At 41.8% G+C, this 19,298-nt stretch overlaps 1 protein-coding gene across 4 annotated transcripts in view; it reads right to left on the bottom strand.

Moving 5' to 3' along the window:
* tbc1d1 (TBC1 (tre-2/USP6, BUB2, cdc16) domain family, member 1) overlaps positions 1–19,298 on the bottom strand; it is a 59,042-nt gene that overhangs the window by 37,117 nt on the left and 2,627 nt on the right. For 3 of the 4 annotated variants that reach the window (XM_079998837.1, XM_079998835.1, XM_079998836.1), the window contains exon 3: positions 2,265–2,825. In XM_079998837.1, the coding sequence (XP_079854963.1) occupies positions 2,265–2,825 (561 nt within the window). Of the gene's footprint in view, positions 1–2,264; positions 2,826–17,735; positions 18,115–19,298 lie in introns of those variants that run through there. The other variant, XM_079998838.1, reaches the window with a different exon arrangement.

Raw genomic sequence — 19,298 nt, forward strand, 5'->3', positions numbered from 1 at the left:
TTGCATCCAAATGTAGGACGACTGCTATTATTTTAAGGGGAACCCTGAGACCCGTCGGCTTCAGGATGACCCGCTCTCAAAAACAAACAAAAAAACACTCCATAACTTCTCATTTCTTCTCCATTTCATTTCTTCTTTTCCCCCCTATTACTACAGAGTCGCCTATGTAGTTTCCATACCCAGTTCTGCTTTATGGCTGATTCCCATTCATACCAAGATCGGCTCACCCTCACATGACATTCTATGGGAATTAACCGAAACGCTGGTGATCTCATCGCCTTCACCATATGAAGCTGTCAGGCTCTACGGGTCTATCTCTGAGCTGTTCCAACTGCATCAAAACAACCTTTGTTTGGAATCAAATGACATTAATTGTGTTTTAGAATATGTTCACAATCAAGGAAAAAAACAAAAGTATGGATAACAACGCTAGGGCGATGAGGTCATGGTGTCTGGTGTCCATGGGGTCAGCAGGATGAGCTGTTCAGGCTGTTAATATCTGTTACTGCTGAAACAGAGAACCACGCGCAGGCTCTTCCTGTGCCAACGCTGACCACTTCCTGCCCAGAGGGGGCAAACAGGAAGACTGGCGAAGGCTGGGAGACACTAAGGTTAATAGAAAGTCATTAAGGGGAGCAGGTGATGTTATTTTTATCAGCTGCCCGCACCAGTACATGCTGAGTCAAGGGTCTGTACCCGACACAGAATCTTGTCAGTCGAATGGGATTCATCTGTTCAATGCGAATATTCGATTGGGGCATTTTGCGCACCCGTCTCCCTCTCCGATGGTACGGACGATGCACGCGCCAGCGACGGGCCACAGTCAGCACTCCAAAACAGTGTGTTTTCATTTTAGATGTAGTTTATTTTATGTCTCCTTATGGAGCAAGTGCGTATGGAACGGTATGGAACGAAACCGCATGCAATGGGGACACTTCCTATGCGACTCTCTCTCCCCGACCGCCCTCTCTCCATGCGTTGTACCCAGAAAATGATCTTAATGAGTCTACGAGTCGTGCCCCGTTCCTCCGTGCCCCGTCTCCACACTTTTTGTAGTTTTATTTGGAGGAACGGTGCTCAGCTGTCCGCTATTTGGGCGCACGGAAAGCCGTGTTCTCTCGATTTACACATATATAGTCTGGGATTTTGGTTGTTGTATGACTCTATGCCTCTACCTGCCTGGTCATAATATCCACATTACTAGAGATTTCCTGTCCCCAAAATATTGTCAAAATATCAATATTGAGCTATAAAATATTGGCCAGCACTAGGTTCAACTTTATTTAGCTGTCCTTCCAAGCTCATTGTGTAGCCCGGTTGTCACCTAGAGTGCATACGGCAGTCGAACCACTTTTCTGTCTGAAAACAACAAAGTGCAAAGTCATCAGTTGATTCAAGTATGGCCTTCCTTCCTTCCTTCCTTCTCCTCATCCATCACCCCCTTGCCCTCCTCCTCATCCATGGCTGTTAGGTGTCAGTAGTGAAACTGACAGTTAAAATTCAATGTATACGTGGGAGTCTGGTGAACAGTCCCTTTCAGCCCTGTGTTACACAAACAGGAGTCTGCTGCTTTCTTAGCAAATACACACTGACTGTGTACTTTGTTCCTGTTCTCCTCACAAGCTGCACTGACATTACCCCAAACAGCGGAGTCTGATTTGTAAGACACAGCTTCATAAGGAAAATAATGAACAGGTTTAGGATGTAATCCGATATTAATCATAGATAGAATAAAGCAGGGTGTCTGCAGGTATCAGTTACATTAAATACATTTTAAAGGCATTTTTAAGATACATTTTAACAAAATTTAAGGGAGATTTTCAGACAAATCGTCCCTCAACTATCAGCTTCGGGGGTAGGCCCGGGGTTTTATAACGACAGAAATGCAGATGAACTTGAATAATGTCTTGACATGAACTTGGACAAAATAAATAAAATCAGATAGTGTTTATGTTCAAACTCAGACCTCATTAATTCTTATTTAATGGCTTTTAAGGCCTAATATTTGTAGCACCTTAAAGGACCTGCAGTCAATCTCTAAGGTCACTTATAATCAATCAATTAAGACTGAATGTTATGTCATTGTTTACTGCCATGTCCTCCCTGGATCACTGTTGGACGCTGCACTGATAGAGCAGTGGTGCAGTCTGGATGAAGTACAGTACATTGCAGCACGCTGCGGAGTGGTTTAGGTAGAGGTCCTGTCCACTTTTACAGACGACAGATACACCAATTTCAAGCAGATCAGGCGTGCAGTAAATTACCGTGAACACCATGGTCCTGTTCTCTCGCAGGCTGGTGGGCTGGACTCCAGCGAAATGGCAGTGTGTGTCGGCGGTGCCACTCTGTGTGATCTCAGGTGAGAGTCCATTCTCGTCCAGGGCCTGCAGGCAGGGGAAGCTGGGGTCTCGTTTAAACATGAGGGGCCGTCTCCCGGCGGTGGGGCTCTCAGAGGTCCCGTTCCCCAATCCGTTAGACTGGAAGGCCAACACCCTCCTCAGCCCGTCGGCCAATCCCCCGCCATTCGCGGTCCCTTTCGCGCCAGGCCCCGAGCCACGCGTTTGGCCGAACTTCTCGATGCACTCGTCAATTAGGGCGGGCGGGGCTTTCTTGTGAGCCACGCTGGCGCGGCCGCAGAACAGCACCTCGAACTTCTTGGCGAACGCCGTGGGAGACACAAGAGGGGCGGGGAGTGCCCCGGCGGACTTTGTGGTAATGGTGGAAACCGAAGAATCGGTGGAGCATGGAATGGTGGTGGGCGCAATATCATCGCTGCGCGCCGCACTCTTTCCAGCCTGCCTCAGCGTACTGATGATCTCAGGGACCTGGTAGGGAGAGGAAATAAGGGATCAAATTATGGATAAAGAGGGAATCATCCAAAGTATTGTGATATTTAACTTTGTCAATAATGCCCAGCCCAATTGTGAAGCCCTAAGTCTAAAGAGAACTGGAGGTTGTATTTACAGTAAAACGCCTCCCGTTTGGTTGTCTGTACATAGTCTGTAAAAACGACTTCAACCAAACATTGTGGACACAGTAGATAATTCGAACACAAGCCGTGCTTTTAGGGATACTTCACCACCTCCGCTGTTAAACAGGAAGGAAGCAAAAATATATTTCCTCTTTCTAAACTTCCCGTTTTAATCTATTTGTTGTGTTTCACCTTTAATTGACTGGATCGAATGATTGTGACAGTTGCATTAAAGTTGTGGATCAGTGGGGGAATTTACCCGAAAGGCCTTTTTTTTTTTTTTAATCGTGTTCACTGGAATTTAGAGCGGCTCATGGCATTATCTTACACTTTTCAGTCGCCAATAGTACTTTAAAAGGAAGGAATCTGTGTATGTATGTATGTATGTACTTCGATTATCTGGACAACCGTTAAGCCGATCTACTTCACACTTGGTGCAATTTGGACACTCGACACCTGTAATATTAATAAACTTTCAATAAACAGTGAGCCAGTGGGGGGCGGGGCGTCCCATGAGAAACAGCGAGGTAGCGGGGGGTGGGGTTTCCCGTGAAAGAAATTGGCCCGTTCCGAACAGGCCTGTTGGGTACGGACACGCAACATTTTAAGAAGAAGAAGAATCTTTAATTATCACGCAACACACCACACTACAACACATGCACACACACACATGCTTTGGATGGTGGCCAGTGAAATGAGGCCTCTGCATTTATTCGTTGATGCGCCCGGGGACCTGGTGACAAGTGTCCATCGCTGGTCAGACAATGATGTGTGCATGTTTTTGGTGGGGGTCCTTACTGATGTTAGGTGGAGAAAACCCCATGTGAGCACGGGAATCGAACCCAGGACCTTCTTGCTGTGAGGCAGCAGTGCAACTATCCCTGTGAGAAATTGTGTATTTCCCTGGTGTTTTTCACTGTGACTTTCACAAACAGGCATGTTTTCAACGGGCACCGCAGTAGTACTTGTAATGAATGAAAAGATTGAAAGAAAAATAATCATCCCTGGGAATCTTATATATGCTCGAAAGGCAGGAAATGATGCATACCCAGGTTAAATTTGGTAAAGATGCCACTCAAGGAAATTGAACTAACATAATGAGGCCACTCCCAAGTATTCGACAGCCTTCCTCTAGGGATAGTTATCGTTTTAAGGGCGATATGATACATCGGCATCCATAAGGGTTCCTAAATTATCTTGCACCAGTTTTACATTTTTAACCTGGAAATCTCAATTTATCAAGTTATATATTTCCGTTATACAGTAAACTAGTAAACTTTGGCAAATAATCTTTCGATACATATACACGTAATTTAACTAACGCCATAAAAATGTAATCACAAGTCCCAACTTTATCAAGGCATTATTATTTATATTGCTGGATGAAATGTGTATATTGCTGAAAAAATACCCTTAAAAAAAATTCTCAAGGAGCTGTATGAGGTCAGTCTTCAATGGAAACAGCGAACCACCACTGCTGAAAATTTGGAAAATCTTAAAGTGTTTTAACCAAACATGAGCGTGTACCAGAGTAGGTGTGACACTTAGTAATTGGCTAACAATGTGTGATGTGTGCTATACTACTTTGGAATAAAGTTGGCCGTGTGATGTTTTTCTGTACAGGAGAGCCAAAGTAGCAACCTTCTTCTGAAAGGAAGCATTATGTACTCTTTTCTTTATTCCATTCCATAATTTTCCTTTCACTACTGTGTTTTTCTTTTTCTCCCACTTCCCTATTTCTGATTCTGTGCATATGTGACTCTGTATACCACTGAATCTACTCTAAGGCATAAAACTAATAAATGCCAAACACCCAAGCTTGATGTCTAGTACAGCATGTGTTGTTTATCCTTTCAGAGGAAATATCCTAATATGCTCTGCATCAACATGCCTTGTCAAATGCCATGTCATATGTGAATGTGTGTGTGAGTATTATGCATGAGGTGCAAGTATGAGGTCAATCTATTCCTGGTCTGCAATGAAAATCTGATCATAAGCCTTGATAACCCTTCTCGCTCAGCACCATGGAGGCACATTTTTCTGAACTGGCATCAACACAAATCCTGGATGATCAGAAACCAAACAAACCCAAAAGCCAGGTGCAAATGTGCCCAAGGCGCACCAAAAAGAAGGTCACCCAAACCACCTCAGGATGTGGTCAGATGCATCTCTGACCAACCAGACTTACAGAAATAAACTTCCAGGTGTATATTCAGCCAGGAACTGGACAGCAAGGTCAAAATAATCTGCCAGATACATTGCAGGTAAATAATTGATAGTGACTTATTGATACTCGGGCATATGGACAATATTCTCCACTATGAATTAGGTTAATGCATCAAAATAATTCTTTAGAGAGCAGGGCTTGAAATTAAGCTTTATAAGCCATTTACCCCTAGGGCAAGTGGCTGACATGTTATACTTGCCTGGTGGATAATTTACTTGTGCAAAAGGGAAATAAGGCCTATTAAAAAAAACAACAACAGGGATTTGGACACTAATTTATTAACATACAAAACATATAATTAACAGGTAACAATTACAATGAATAAAGGTATAGATACACAGTATCGTATACGGATGGGGTAATCATCTCTATTTTCATATTGTCTAATCGTGGCTACTCGAGATCGGGTGTGAGGGGAGTTACGTATAATGCCAGCATTGACGACTTGGAAAGAAATATTTATTTGTTTTTATCAAATAAGGTCTCATTTGAACATAAGGGGAAGGGACACATTAAGCGGGTGGTCTGGGGGTTCTCCCCCAGGAAATTTTGAGCATGAAACACTTCATTTCCTGCATTCTGTTTTGTGCCAATTTTTTTTTTGTAATTAGTGCCTTTTCCGCATCAATTTATGGTGGAAATACCTTTATGCAAAGGAAAACACAAAACAGTTTTTATCGGGGAGGACAAATGTTCTAAATATTGAGGGGGACAGATCACCTGCATCCCCTCAAAATCAACCTTGCCAAATGTAATCTCGGCTAGTGATAGCAATCTTAGCAGTGAACAAAGCTAAATGACAATTCTAAGTGAACCATTCAAATGCTCTGCACTGTTAGAATAAAAATATTGGGAATATAACCTTCAACGTAAAACAATATAAAAAAATGTTTCATTTAATGCCTTTCTTTCATTATATTTGTGTAATTTGTTTTAGAGGATGTTTATTGAGTCCAGTCACATTAAATCATTAGAAATAATGGGGTTTTTTTGTAGTAGAATAATTATAAACAAAATATTTCATACAAGTTTAACATAGTTAGTACCCGTGCCTGCCGACACTTCGAACAAGACGCCGGTCTCTGTTCTGCCCTCTCAAGTGGACAAATCTAGTGGACATATAAAAATTCAATAAAATATTCAATTTTATTGAATCGTAGCACACTTTTTCTTTAAATTTTTAGAAGGCACAAGGTGCGAGCACCGGCTTGGGCTGCGGCTCGCTACCCCCACCCCTAAACTCGGGCACGCAGCTTGGCTGGAAAAGCTCCGCTCCAGCGATACAGAACGCAGTTTATTTTCTGATAATGTTACTTTTCATTTTTCCCTTGCCCGATCGGACAACTGCATGACGCACTCCACTTGCCCGAACACAGAGGTTACTTGCCCTGTGCAAGTGTTAATGTTGAGCCCTGGGAGAGAGCTGTGACACTGTCCACAACAGTAGCATGAAATTAAATCTCTTCTGAGCCACTGACTACGGTATTATAGTTCCCTCCAATGAATTAGTCCTGTTTTGAATAGAACTTGCTTTTTTACCTTGGAAATTGTGTCTGTCTGTCTGTCTATATACATGCCTAATTTTGCAATCCACAATGACAAAATCGGAAAAAAATCAGGAACAAGACATTTACTGTCGGGCTCCACTGATCCTCTAACTCTGGTCTGAAACAGGAAGTAAGGTCAGGAGGGAGACACAGCGTACACAAGATAGAGCACAGATGGAGGGAGGTATTTCACTATCAGACTGTAAACAAACAGAAGGGAGAAGATAGTATGTGTTAGAATTAAACTGAGAATGTGTGGTGTGTATTTACTGTTTTGGTTTATCAACAAGTTCAGCGCGCGCGCACGCACGCACACACACACACACACACACACACACACACAGACAGACACACACACACACAGTACCCTGCACACTAAAGTTTAATTATACTTGGTGATAAAAACAAAAAAACAAAAAAAAACCACTGATGAAGTAGTATCAAGTCAACCTTGTGTACAACCTACTTTTACTATACTTTATCAAACTACCAAACAAAATAAACTAATAGATTAACATTCAGGTTAATGTAATGTAATACAATGCAAATCCAAACATGACCCACTTCAAAATGACTACACATTACCTGAAATGTAGTGTTCACTGTAGGCTCCTTCTATGAGAGGGTTGCTAATAATATTGTATATTTGCAGGTTTAGGTCCAAGCCCGTTACCGTAACGATTTTCAACTTTCTACCCGCTTTTTATAGTTATGGACATAGTTACTTCATATAGTATATTGTTAGATGAGACCAATTTTCTCAATAAGTTTGCTTTTTGAATGTAATGGGATCCCCTTCTATGACATTTGTGTGAGACTTGAGTGTCTAACTATTTTTATGCATTTATTTGCTTCCAACATTATGAAATCATTATGATGTCCATACTGGTGGCCATTTTGAATTATTTAAATTACTTTCTTCCTTATTGAGACAGAAATGGGCACTGAGAGAGAGAGAGAGAATAGAGAGAGAGAGACAGACAGACAGACATATTCATATGACCTGAGTAATGTTTGTGCAATTTTTCCTGCTTTTATCCGCTGCGTCACAAACAGACTGGACTAGTTGGCACATGAGTCAGGTCCCTCAGTTGGAAAGAAAATCACAAAGGATGCACTTGATTGTGAAATTCTGGGCCGATACCGATGTTTAAAATAACAATTTGGCCAATGCTGATACCAATGTTTTCGGAGTTCCTGTGAACGCAGCATCACTTTCTGCTTCGAACGCTTGTCCGCATCCTCTAAAATCAGTTGTAGATGGCATTGTTCTCTTCGACGGATACCTTTTTTTCTTTTGATGCTAAAATGGGTCGCCAAATATAATTTGGTGGCCGTTAATATACCTGGATGGCCCGCCCAAGTAAGGTCTATATTTGGGGAAACACTGGATAAACAGCGGCCAATGCCATCGGTAAAATGTCATCTAATTTACAGATAAGCCGATGGCAGTCCACAAGGCGAATATCGGCTGATACCGATGTACGGTCGATAAATCGGTGCATCACTAAAAATCACCCTCTGTGCAAGCAAAAAACTACTCTGCCCAAGTTCCCTTGAGAAAGACAGCGATTACCTGTCTAGGTGCCACTGCAGTTCGGTTTCCTCTCTAATAATTTTACCTGCCCATGTCTGGATTTTTATAGCTTGTATTTTCCTAAATCAACGTATTGAGTGTAGAAGTGGGACCACTAGAATACAACCCGTCTGGGCTTGTTGGGCGAGTGGAACAAAAACCTTAACATTAAGCCCTTATTTCCATTTTATAGTTATAAAGTATGAACACAAAAGTTACAAAAAACAAGTTACAAGTGCCTGGTCTGCACCCTCCCAGCGATTTTTGGTGGTTGTCGGAGAAAAATCGTGATATTTGGTTTTCCACATTCCCCGGGTCTTTAGTGGCCCAAACCGCTTAAGCCCCACGCTGAGTGTGTGCCAAGCGGAGGGATAAAAAGCAGGAAGTGACAAAGCTAAGCAGAACCAAACTGTTGACTCATGTCAGTGATGTCATTCCATATGAGCAACAACTGGCTCTAGAGTAGCTGAGATAGGGATCGTGCCAGGTCCTTGCTCTATCTTGCCTGGGTACGAGGTGTGTTCAGCCCTGCTCTGTAGAAACACTACCTGACAAACATGCAAACTGAGGGAATTTGTAAAGCACCAACTGAAAGGAGTGTTCTCAGATGACCATCTACAGCAATTGTATTATTGTTACTAAAATTACATTGACGGAGGAGAAAACAAACAGCTCCAAAATAGTGAAACAAAGTCCAAAATATTATTTTAAGTGGACATTTAGACCCACTTGAATTGATAGTCAAGAGGCAACATTGTATACTGAGCGAGTTTGACCGGTAAGCAGGCGGTTGTGCATTCTTTCTTATCTAGATAGCTCTGCAGTCTTGAGGGCTCCATTATGTTTTTGTGAAAAAGAGGCAAGTGGCAAAAGTTGTGCTCCTTCCCTTTGTTGCTGCCTGGATAACGCCTAAAGTTATTGACCATGGACCAGGGATGATGGCCTCCTCCCTACAACTCTCATGAATAAAAAAAAAAGTTCATAAAGAAAGAAATTAATACAGGCCTCTTTATGTCAACAAAAATGGGAAAGAGCAAGATAAAGTTTTCCTGTCTATCTGAGCGTGAGATAAAGAGGGGAAGAAGAAAAGGGATAAAGATAGCTAACAAAAACTGCTCTGACGACTAGAAGTTCTCAGGACAACAACTCCTTAATAGTAGAATTTGGAGACAGTCCAAATAGGTGCCAAAAACTCAGTGATCTGGCAGTATAATTGACTCATTTCTAATCCCTTTTGCAGGTTGTTTTCTCAGCACACCTCTAATCCCACCTCTCCATGGTGACAAACCTCCTGTGTGCCACCTAGACTTGCTGTTCACAGTAATCAGCCAGTACACCACTATCAACCTCAATACCATATCCCACTGTTCAATTGTATGTTGATCATTTTAAGACATTTTGAAAAGATTGACAACCACCAATTAAATGATCAGATTTAAAAATAATAATAAATTCCCAGCACATCCACACAATCCATTGAAATCATATAAATAAGCCAAAAAAAAACCAAAAAACCCCACCATGTCTGACTCGTTCAGCCATAACAGAGCTTGTCAGTTTAGTCAGTATCCAGACGCCATCCTCCTCTCTGTACTTCCTGATTTAAATCTTCTTGGCTTGAACAGGCAGTCTGCTTTCTCTCTACTAACACAAACACTTTTCTGTTTACCTTTTCCCACCTCATATCCCTCTTCCACCTAATTTGACCTTTGTTTCTAATTCTTTGGGCAGACATAGGTATAGGCCTATTTGTGCTTGAATGCCAGACACAACTGTGACTCCGACTCTGATGAGAACAACTATTGTTCATTCTTATAATATCTTGCCTTGGCCACCATACCGATCGCAGTCTCCCTCCCACAACTTCCTCACCGAGGCAACATGTTCTAGTTGATGCTAGTTGATGCTAGGCATGAGGATTTCATTACAGTGCCCACCTTCCAAATGGAAAAGATCATAAACATCACCTGTAGATTCCTAAGTCCAGTTGTGTCAAGGGAAGTTTATTTGAATAGCTCGTCACAGTTACAGTGTCGAAGGGCTTTAAAGGTCCACATTCAAAGCACGGTTTAACAGCACCTTGTAGTCCTCAGACAGAGAAGAAAAACGCCCTAAAACGGAAGAGGAAAAAGAATGATTCCCGGAGAAGAGGTACATATAAGAGGGGATGCCTGTATTGGTGTGGCAGTCAACCAACAGTGCAAAGTGCGCAGCGGCAACAATAAACACATGACATGGGTAAGGGGAGAACAAACAAGAAAAGCTATTGAGTCATTCCCTTTTGCTCAGTGTCACATACTTAATACACATCTAGAGACTTTTTTCTGCATAAGTAATTGTCAGAGTAATGTATTGTATAGGACACCAGTTACCAGATAATCAGTTGTGTGAGACCTGCATTTATCCCCTGGAGAGATCCTAACAAAAAAGGGATAGGTGAGCGAAAGCATACTGCTCTACCAACAGCTACCTACTTACAAAACACAAAGTGAACACACTGTCCTGTTAAGAGAACCAACGTTTAGATGACGTTGGCTTAAAACAGGAAGTCAGTGGGACGCTACCGCAAGCTGTGATCCACAGAAGTGGCCTCTCATAGGGAAGGATACTGTATGAGCACCGTGTCTGGAGCTCTGTCAGTAATAAAAAGGCTTCTGTGCTAGTGGCCTCAAAAACTAGGGACGTTACACAAGACACACGCACACCTAGGGGCTGCATTATAGCCTTAATGGTCTGGCCACACACACACACACACACACACACACACACACACACACACACACACACACACACACACACACACACACACACACACACACACACACACACACACACACACACACCTTAATTATCTCACTATAAATGATTCAGTGACATGACATTGAGCAGGATTAAAACAAGCAAAAACATTCCAAACTAACTTTCAATCCAGTGGCTTCATCTATTTCTATATGATCCAGTGTATTCATTAAATTACTTTGGCATCTCGCTCCCTACCCTCTTTTTAAGACTCCTCTCGCCATTTTCACAGAGACCATAATATGACTGACTAGACAGTGTGACTCTGGGGAGAGATAATGACAATTCCTAAACCATAATATTTTCCATAATATACTATAGAATCAAGCACAGTGGGTTGACAAAGCAAGACATTTGCAGACACAATGAAAACACTATCATGGGGCCAAACTCTAAATATAAAACAATGATACACAGAAAACATTTTCTTTCCATGGCCACTTAATAATTCACTAATTGTTATGTGTGAACAGGGATCACAACACTGAGGAAGACATGGACAAAGCCAACGAAAACTCCTACACACAACTGTTGCCAAAATTCACCAGGGATGCTGCTGTAAGACGGTCATATACCTCCCTAAATGGATATCAACGGCAGTTGAATCTCTGACTGAACAAAACATGTGACACTGACAGTCCACACTGGAATGTCTGACCTTGCTAAGGGGAATCTAGGCTAAACCTAGAACAGCCAGTAAAAATGCCACGATACATCAACCAGCTTGGGGGAAAAAATAAAAAAGAAAGAAAAACACATTAACAACAACAAGCCAACTGAAAGTCCCTTTTCTGCACTTCCCATGATCATGTGCCTCAATGGAGCCAAAGCCAGGATCAAAGTCTACATCTCAGGAGTTATTCCAACAGACTAAGAGCAATGTGAACTGAGAGAGAGAGAGAGAGAGAGAGAGAGAGAGAGAGAGAGAGAGGGCAAACACTGAGAAGATAGAGGAAAAAATAAATAAAGAGTGTAGAGAGTGAAGTAATTATAAAGCAGGGAGTGGCTCCCGGGTGATTGAAACGGCTAACCACTAGAGTCCAAGACACTGATGTCATCCCCATTCAAATTGAGGATCAACTTAATGGCACAAAGAGAAGTGAGGGGTAGCGATGGCAAGCTCAGGGAAATGTAATCTCACGGACACAATGTGGGGACTTGTTGCCAGAGAGACCAGAATCAAAGAGAGCTTTGACAATGAGGAAATTGGGACAATTTGCTCAGGCACAAAAAAATTAAGATGGTAGCTCAGAAATACAGAAATACTGTCCTTCGACATGAAAAGGCAGACAGGCAGATAAAGGAAGGCAAAGAGGCAACGAAAAATAAACTAAAGCGTCGAGACTGTTGGGCAAAAAAAACATACTGACAACTCACAGTGACAAGAGTGAGACTAGCAGAATGAGAACTAAGGAAGGCAGAGGACACAGAGCTGATATCAGATAGAAAGCAAAGAAAGGTGTATCCATTTAACTGCCATGCTTTTACTACAACAGAGGACTGACTGTCACATGAACAGAGGTGGAAGATTGCATATAATTTTTTTTATTTTAAAGATGGGTAACTTGAGAGTAATGGGAATAACGTGTTCAGGGTTACAGGGTTGACAAAGGGGTTACAAGGCATCATGGGAGAAAATGGGATAGGCTAGCATCAAAGGTCACAACGTACCTTCTAATTTTGAGCAAATAATTTTTCCACAATAGCAATTAAGATGTCAGGGTAAAATAAACAGACAAACAAATTAAGGCACCACCATTCCCTCCCAGTTCCAGTGTGAACGAAGTTCCCCCTTTCACCATAAAAAGGAATAATCAGATTGAGAAAATGGATATAATTAAGGATCTATTATCTCATGAGAAATTCAATTTCAATTGAAATGTTAGACTGAAAAACACTAGAAGTGTTTTTAAAGCCTTTAAAAGATTTCTGTAGAAGGGGTTGTCTAAATAATCAGAGAACTCCAACTCCCCTGAATCCAAACTAGTCCTTTCAAAGGTAATCTTCACACAAGGAAAAACAAATCCTTCATCTAGTGAGCAAAACTCAATGCTGTACATGTCTGCAAAGCTGGCCATGACCCATTTCCAGGCGGACTGATCCCTACTATCTGAAAATAAGATATACAAACTGTCCATGCACCTCCTGTTCCAGGAGTGGAGTTCTGGCACAAGAATAATAGATGTGAAGGTGACACTTGATGACTCACACGCTCTCATTCAGTACAGATACATTTTTGACAGAGAAGTTGCCCCAATTTTCACATAACCTGTTCTGGTTCTACATGTGGGCTCCGGGGTAAGGCAGGGGTCCTTCAAGAGGTTCCAGTGGGGTGACCAGCGAAATGATTAATGTTTAACTTCACCATTATTTAATTTACAATACATTACGTTAATGACGTGTACCAACGGATAATGTACAATAAGGACTGTTCAGTTTCACTGTCATCTCCCTGACAATAGCAATGACACTAAATCATATCTAATAATAAAAACCTTGTTAGAATGTGGGTCACAGAGACTTAATCTTATCAAATGGGGCCCGTGGCCTATTGAGTATCAAATTCAGGGTCCTTGATATGAAAAGGGTTGGGAAACACTACTATAGAGGGATGCAGGGCAATCACAAAAACCACAACAATAAAGATGCTTTTGACACAATGTCCTTCATTTAAATATCTTGTCTAGACAGACGTACTCAATCGTCACTGACAGAAAGAACCAAGCTGCTCGTCAGACAGACAAAGGCATCCATGTACCAAGTCAGATCCTGACTTCCTCAATTTGTTTACTTCTAGGGCAAACAGTAAACGTTGACACAGATGCCGGTGTGAGCGGATTCCAATGCCAGTTTTAACAACTATCATAAGGTCTGCTCGCTGTAAAATTAGAGCAGTCAGGAGGGCAGCCCTGCTGATTTTCTGTTCAAGGTGCAAATTTAGCGGTGGTGGAAAGGACTTTGTTACTGAACTTGAGTACAATTCTTCAAGTATATTTAGCTTCAGAGACTTAACTTTTACTACACTACATTTCAAAGCAAATATGGATACCTTTTACTCTACTATATTTACTATCAGTATCTTACTTTACTTGCAGGGTATTTGTAGTTTTACATTATCACCAAAACAAGGGATTATTGTGTGACTCTCAAAATGGACAATGGACAAATGGGGGTTAAAATGGCCTAGGTTCAAGACTTTTTATATGGTATGTACACGTTAATAATAATAATAGCTGCAGGCAGCAATACACAGTTTCCAGGTTAGTTGTTTTAGATACAAATTAGTTTTCCGAGTTCCCGTAAAACACACCATCAGTACCATCAGTTCGTGCTGTCGCTCGTCTTTCCATCAGCGTTACTTCTGAAACGAGTACAATTTTTTACACTGATACACTTGTTGCGTGTTATTTTTTCCTAAAAGTTAGAAGGTGGCTGTCTACTACCTGTAGTCCACAGAGTCCTGCCTCACGGTATCTCTGTGGAAGGAAATCACTCCGTGTCGAAGTTCCTAACAAGGTTTCATTCAAACGGATGTAACACAACGTGCATGTCCCTCAGAGACATTTCTTAAACTGTTTTAACTTTTGGGGACTAAACTAAAACGGACACGATTCGGACATGTTGCTCTGGAGCTGCAAGTGAACTCCGTGTGTGAGGACACAAACACGGATTATGTTTGACTGCCTACAGTTTGTATGTTATGACTAGCTTGAATTCCCGCAAAATAAGCAGGGGCTCAACACTGGGTTAGAGGCGAACAGAATGCCTTTATTTACAAAGAGACAAAATATAAAAACGAAAAGCCTCGCTTACGTCAAGCAGGTGAGACAATACACACGTGCATTTTCGTCCGCTACAGACTGATGGAGTCTATGCCACGCACCTTGCATGATGCAAATGGGCGTCCAGAGCCACAACCTGCATGTGACCCACCGGATTTTAGGTACATTTGTTACCCTTTGACTTTTTTATTTTTTCCACATAATTTGAAAGTGGAGAATCAGAGCTTCAAACGAAGGTGTCACTTGTGCGAATCAAGCAAATATTTTTTAAGCTATGGCTTGTTAATGATGAGGGCGTGGCAAACTGTGCTTCTGAGATAATCAACATCAAAGTTCCCCCCTCCCCCCAAACTTGGCTTCATTCAGCCAGCTACTAGAATGCAAATGGTGTGGAGGACCAACAAAGGCACATGGCTACGTGGCACCCTGCTGAATGGGGGCAATCTCTGCATTCTTCTTGTGTTTATGGAGAATGTTTAACAGCGTGATCAACACACAAAATCGTTGTTTTAAAAAAAGCTTTATTTAACAGTGAGTATACATGTCTTATAAAAGTGGAATTATTTAGAAGTTTAAAAGTGCGGACAACACAACAAAACTCTGGTATTTGCAATCCTCTAGAGTGAATGAGTGAATGTAATGTACAGGTTATCAATGAATGCAAGTTTGTACAGTCTGTCAATAATATTAGTCTCTGTATATCAACTTTGGTGTGGCATTAAATATATAAATGTGCGTATGCCAAATATCTTCAAAGTTCTTGGAGTTATGTGGGCTAATGATGATAATTGATAATTATCTAACTATGATAATTACCCGTGAATGAAGAGAAACGAAGCTCTGAAGATTTGTACACTATCCACTGAGTACTGGGTCCACTGCCTCTTTCTTTTGGTTGGCGTTTTCTTGATGTCTGAAGATTTCAATGTGTCTCCCATTGCAGAATAGAATAATTGCATAATTATGTCCCATGATAAACTTGTCTGTTTCCTGCTTCGTTAAGGCTGCTATCATGTAATGTGATCTATAGATAAAATTAGGATCCAATTTCTTTGTACATGATTCCTAGACAGGCCTGCCATTTTCTTTTCGCCCCTGGCCACATTTGCAGGTAAACTTGAGAACTTCATCTGATCATCAACTTCTTCCATTGTAACAACAACGGGCCTTCATCAGTCTCCTCTGGTGGTTCTTGTAATATTCTGTTTCATCGTCACATTCAGGTTGAAATCCGCTGTTTGAATGTTCTCCATGTCCGGGATAACACTGATATCAGGTTCAGCTTCAATGTCGTTCTCGGCGTCGCTGTCGGAGAACTGACTATCATCGCGGAAAATGTAGTCCAGTACACGCTGCATACACTGACTTGGATCTATCACACTGGTCAGATTAAGGTCCGTGATATGATTTAGAGCTTCTGCCATCTGCTTCTCATAATCCATAACATGGAGATTAAAGTTTTCACAGACAAGTGAAACCTAAGGCTTCTCGTCTTGCGCTTTATCCATCTGTTTACGGAAGTGACGTCAGCTTTTCTTCTTCGTGGGTTACACCACCTACACAACAATGAATCCAGGTGTGTGTATAAAACACGTACGATTTAAAAAGGTTGAACTCTATCCAAACGGTTTCACATTGTGACTTCACATCACATGGAATATGGAGGGATGATTTTCACCCGACAGTCACTTTAGAGGAAACGATCGATCGGCGTTTGCGCTGTTCAGCGTCTCGGTAAGTGAGACGCTGTGTTTCCCCCATGTAATCGAACGGGAATATTTAACTTCATGGTTCAACCTTTATCTACGATTTAAAAAGCAAACTTGGTTTTGAAAATACGTTGAGACTAAAAAAACAAACAAACAAAAAAAAAAAAAAAAGGATGAACCTGGAAAAAAAATATTTTTTAACTAATTTGGCAGCTCGTGGTGATTTTAGAAATGCTCATCAACCAGGTAAGAAGGTACAAAAACCCACACACAGATATGGACGTCTAGTTTGCAACCTCTTACCGCTACAGAGCGATGAAGTCTATACCCTGCACGACTCAAATGTGCGTTCTGAACCACCACCTGCAAATTTGAAGCAAAATGGATCTTACGCGCCTTACTCGAATACCGATTTAGTTCCATTACCTGATTTTTAAAGTTTGGCACGTTAGTGGAGCGCGAAAGTTTGGCCACTTTCGGTTCAACTTTGTCGGTTTCCCACCCCCCCCCACTCTTTTTTTGCTCCTTATGTGGCCCGATTTGGATGAAACTTGAGCCACGCGATGTCTCGACGTCCCGGTTCTAACGACACCTCAACTTGTCCGTAGCTCCAGCAGTCGCTCTGTTCTACGACACTTTTAGCCCGAAATATTCAGAGGAAAAAATATTAAAGAAAAAAAATAAAAAAATCCGAACAACAATCAGGGAACCGTCCCTGCGAGATGGAATCCTAAAAATACTAACAACAGGGTTACTCTAACCCTATTTTAACTAATAACAATACTTTAAATAATACCAACAATTATATTTGTAATAATATATGTTAAATAATAATGATAATAATTAGCCAAACCAAACCGGTGAAAATTGACGGGATAATGTTGTGATGGCGGTAATAAGTTAACCAAGCGGTGCTTTTAGCCATGCTAACGCTCAACGCTAGCTAGACACCCAAAAGCTCAACTTGAAATAAGCGAACTTCGCCTGCCTGTTGAGCTAGACATCTACAACGCAGCTGGCGAAGTAAAAATAAAATAAAATAAAAGCGAAAAAACAATGCAACTCCATACGAACAACAACAACAACAACAACAACATTCAAAACGTTCAATTCGTTCAACTCACATATTTTTGTTCGGTTTTGCTGGTGAACAGGTTGAATCTCTGCAACCTTGCCCTCATCCCATCCGCCATAGGAGCGGCACCCCTCCAGAGAGAGTCTCGGGCGGTGTGCGGTTCTTTCCCCCGCGCTCTCCTCGGGAGTGTGAGCCGTTGTGGGTTTGCTTGGTTTGGTTTTTTTTTTTTAATCTCGTTTCAATGGGAATCAATAGGAAGTTCGGTCGCCCCGGAACACCGAGGAAGCCTCCGGCCGGGAGCCCGCGTGTCCCATCCCGGGATCGGGGGGATCCGCAGTTCCTGTCTCTCCCGGCGGCGGCGAGCGGAGTTTCGTCTCTCGCTGAAACGACTTGTTGGCAGTGGCTAATCCGACATGATGGAAGCTCGTCTTCCTGACTCGGGCTGTGGAGGCAGCGTCAAGCGCGAAGGAGCTGCCTCGGACGGGGACTGGGTGGGAGGGAGGGAGGGAGGGTGGGTGGGGGCAAACCGGGGTCCGCGGCCCCCCCAGGGATCCGTGGAGGAACTGCAATTTTTTTTTTTTTAATTATTGTCGGCGGCCAAATAATGTCTAAGCTTCGACATTTTCACCATATAATGTTTCGACAAAATATATAAACTCACATGTACCGATTAAGTCATTTTTTTTTAGTTTCTTGTTCATTTGGTTGAACCTTTATTTAACCAGTGCAAATTGACATTGTGCTTTCGACATTGACCCCCTTTAAGATAAATATTGTCCGATTCCTATGAAATATTATTTTAGTACAAAAGTTAGCGAACCCATCAAACAGTTGATCGAATTGTTCTCCAGAAAATCCTAAATTGAATAAGCACGTCGAGGCGGACACCTAGTGGTCACATCGGGTGGTTCCAGGCAGAGCTTGGAAATCAGTGAGCGAGAGCGCGCGTCCCATATCCTCCAAAATATTATAAATCTATTTTTTTTTATAATATTAATAACAACATGGACAATGACGACTATATAATTCACTCAAAATGATTGTGTAGCCAATTTTAAGGTTAAAAGTATCACACTCTTTATTTTGCACGACTTAAGGTCAATCAAACCGTAAACGTGAATGTTAATGCGCCTCCTAACTTGAGACGCGTAGGAACCAAAGTTTTATTTGTCCCTGCTTGTATCTGAACAGAGAAAACACACTGACACCTGCAATAAACTTGTAGAAATGATCAATAATAACAATCCTGAAACGGACAGACAGACAGGGTGTCCTCTTTTCAACCGAGAATAAAAACCCAACAACACACAGCCTACAACGCGTGGACATACATAAATAAATCTAGTGTGTGTGTGTGTGTGTGTGTGTGTGTGTGTGTGTGTGAAAGTTCATACGGGCAAAGTTAGAACAACAGGTGGCCGGGAGAGCCTGACATCATCTCTGTTTGAGAGTGGATGGGGCAGGGCGGGGCACAGGAAGTCTCTGTGGTAACCCGGTTTCACTTCCTGTTTGATGGCAGAGTTGAGGATGACCTCAATGCTCTTTCAAATGCATGTGAACATGATGTAGATATTATGTATTATAAATGTTTATATTTGCAAAGCCTGGTTAT

Source organism: Zeus faber (genome assembly GCF_960531495.2).
Source record: "Zeus faber genome assembly, chromosome: 4".
Classification (NCBI taxonomy): Eukaryota; Metazoa; Chordata; class Actinopteri; order Zeiformes; family Zeidae; genus Zeus; species Zeus faber.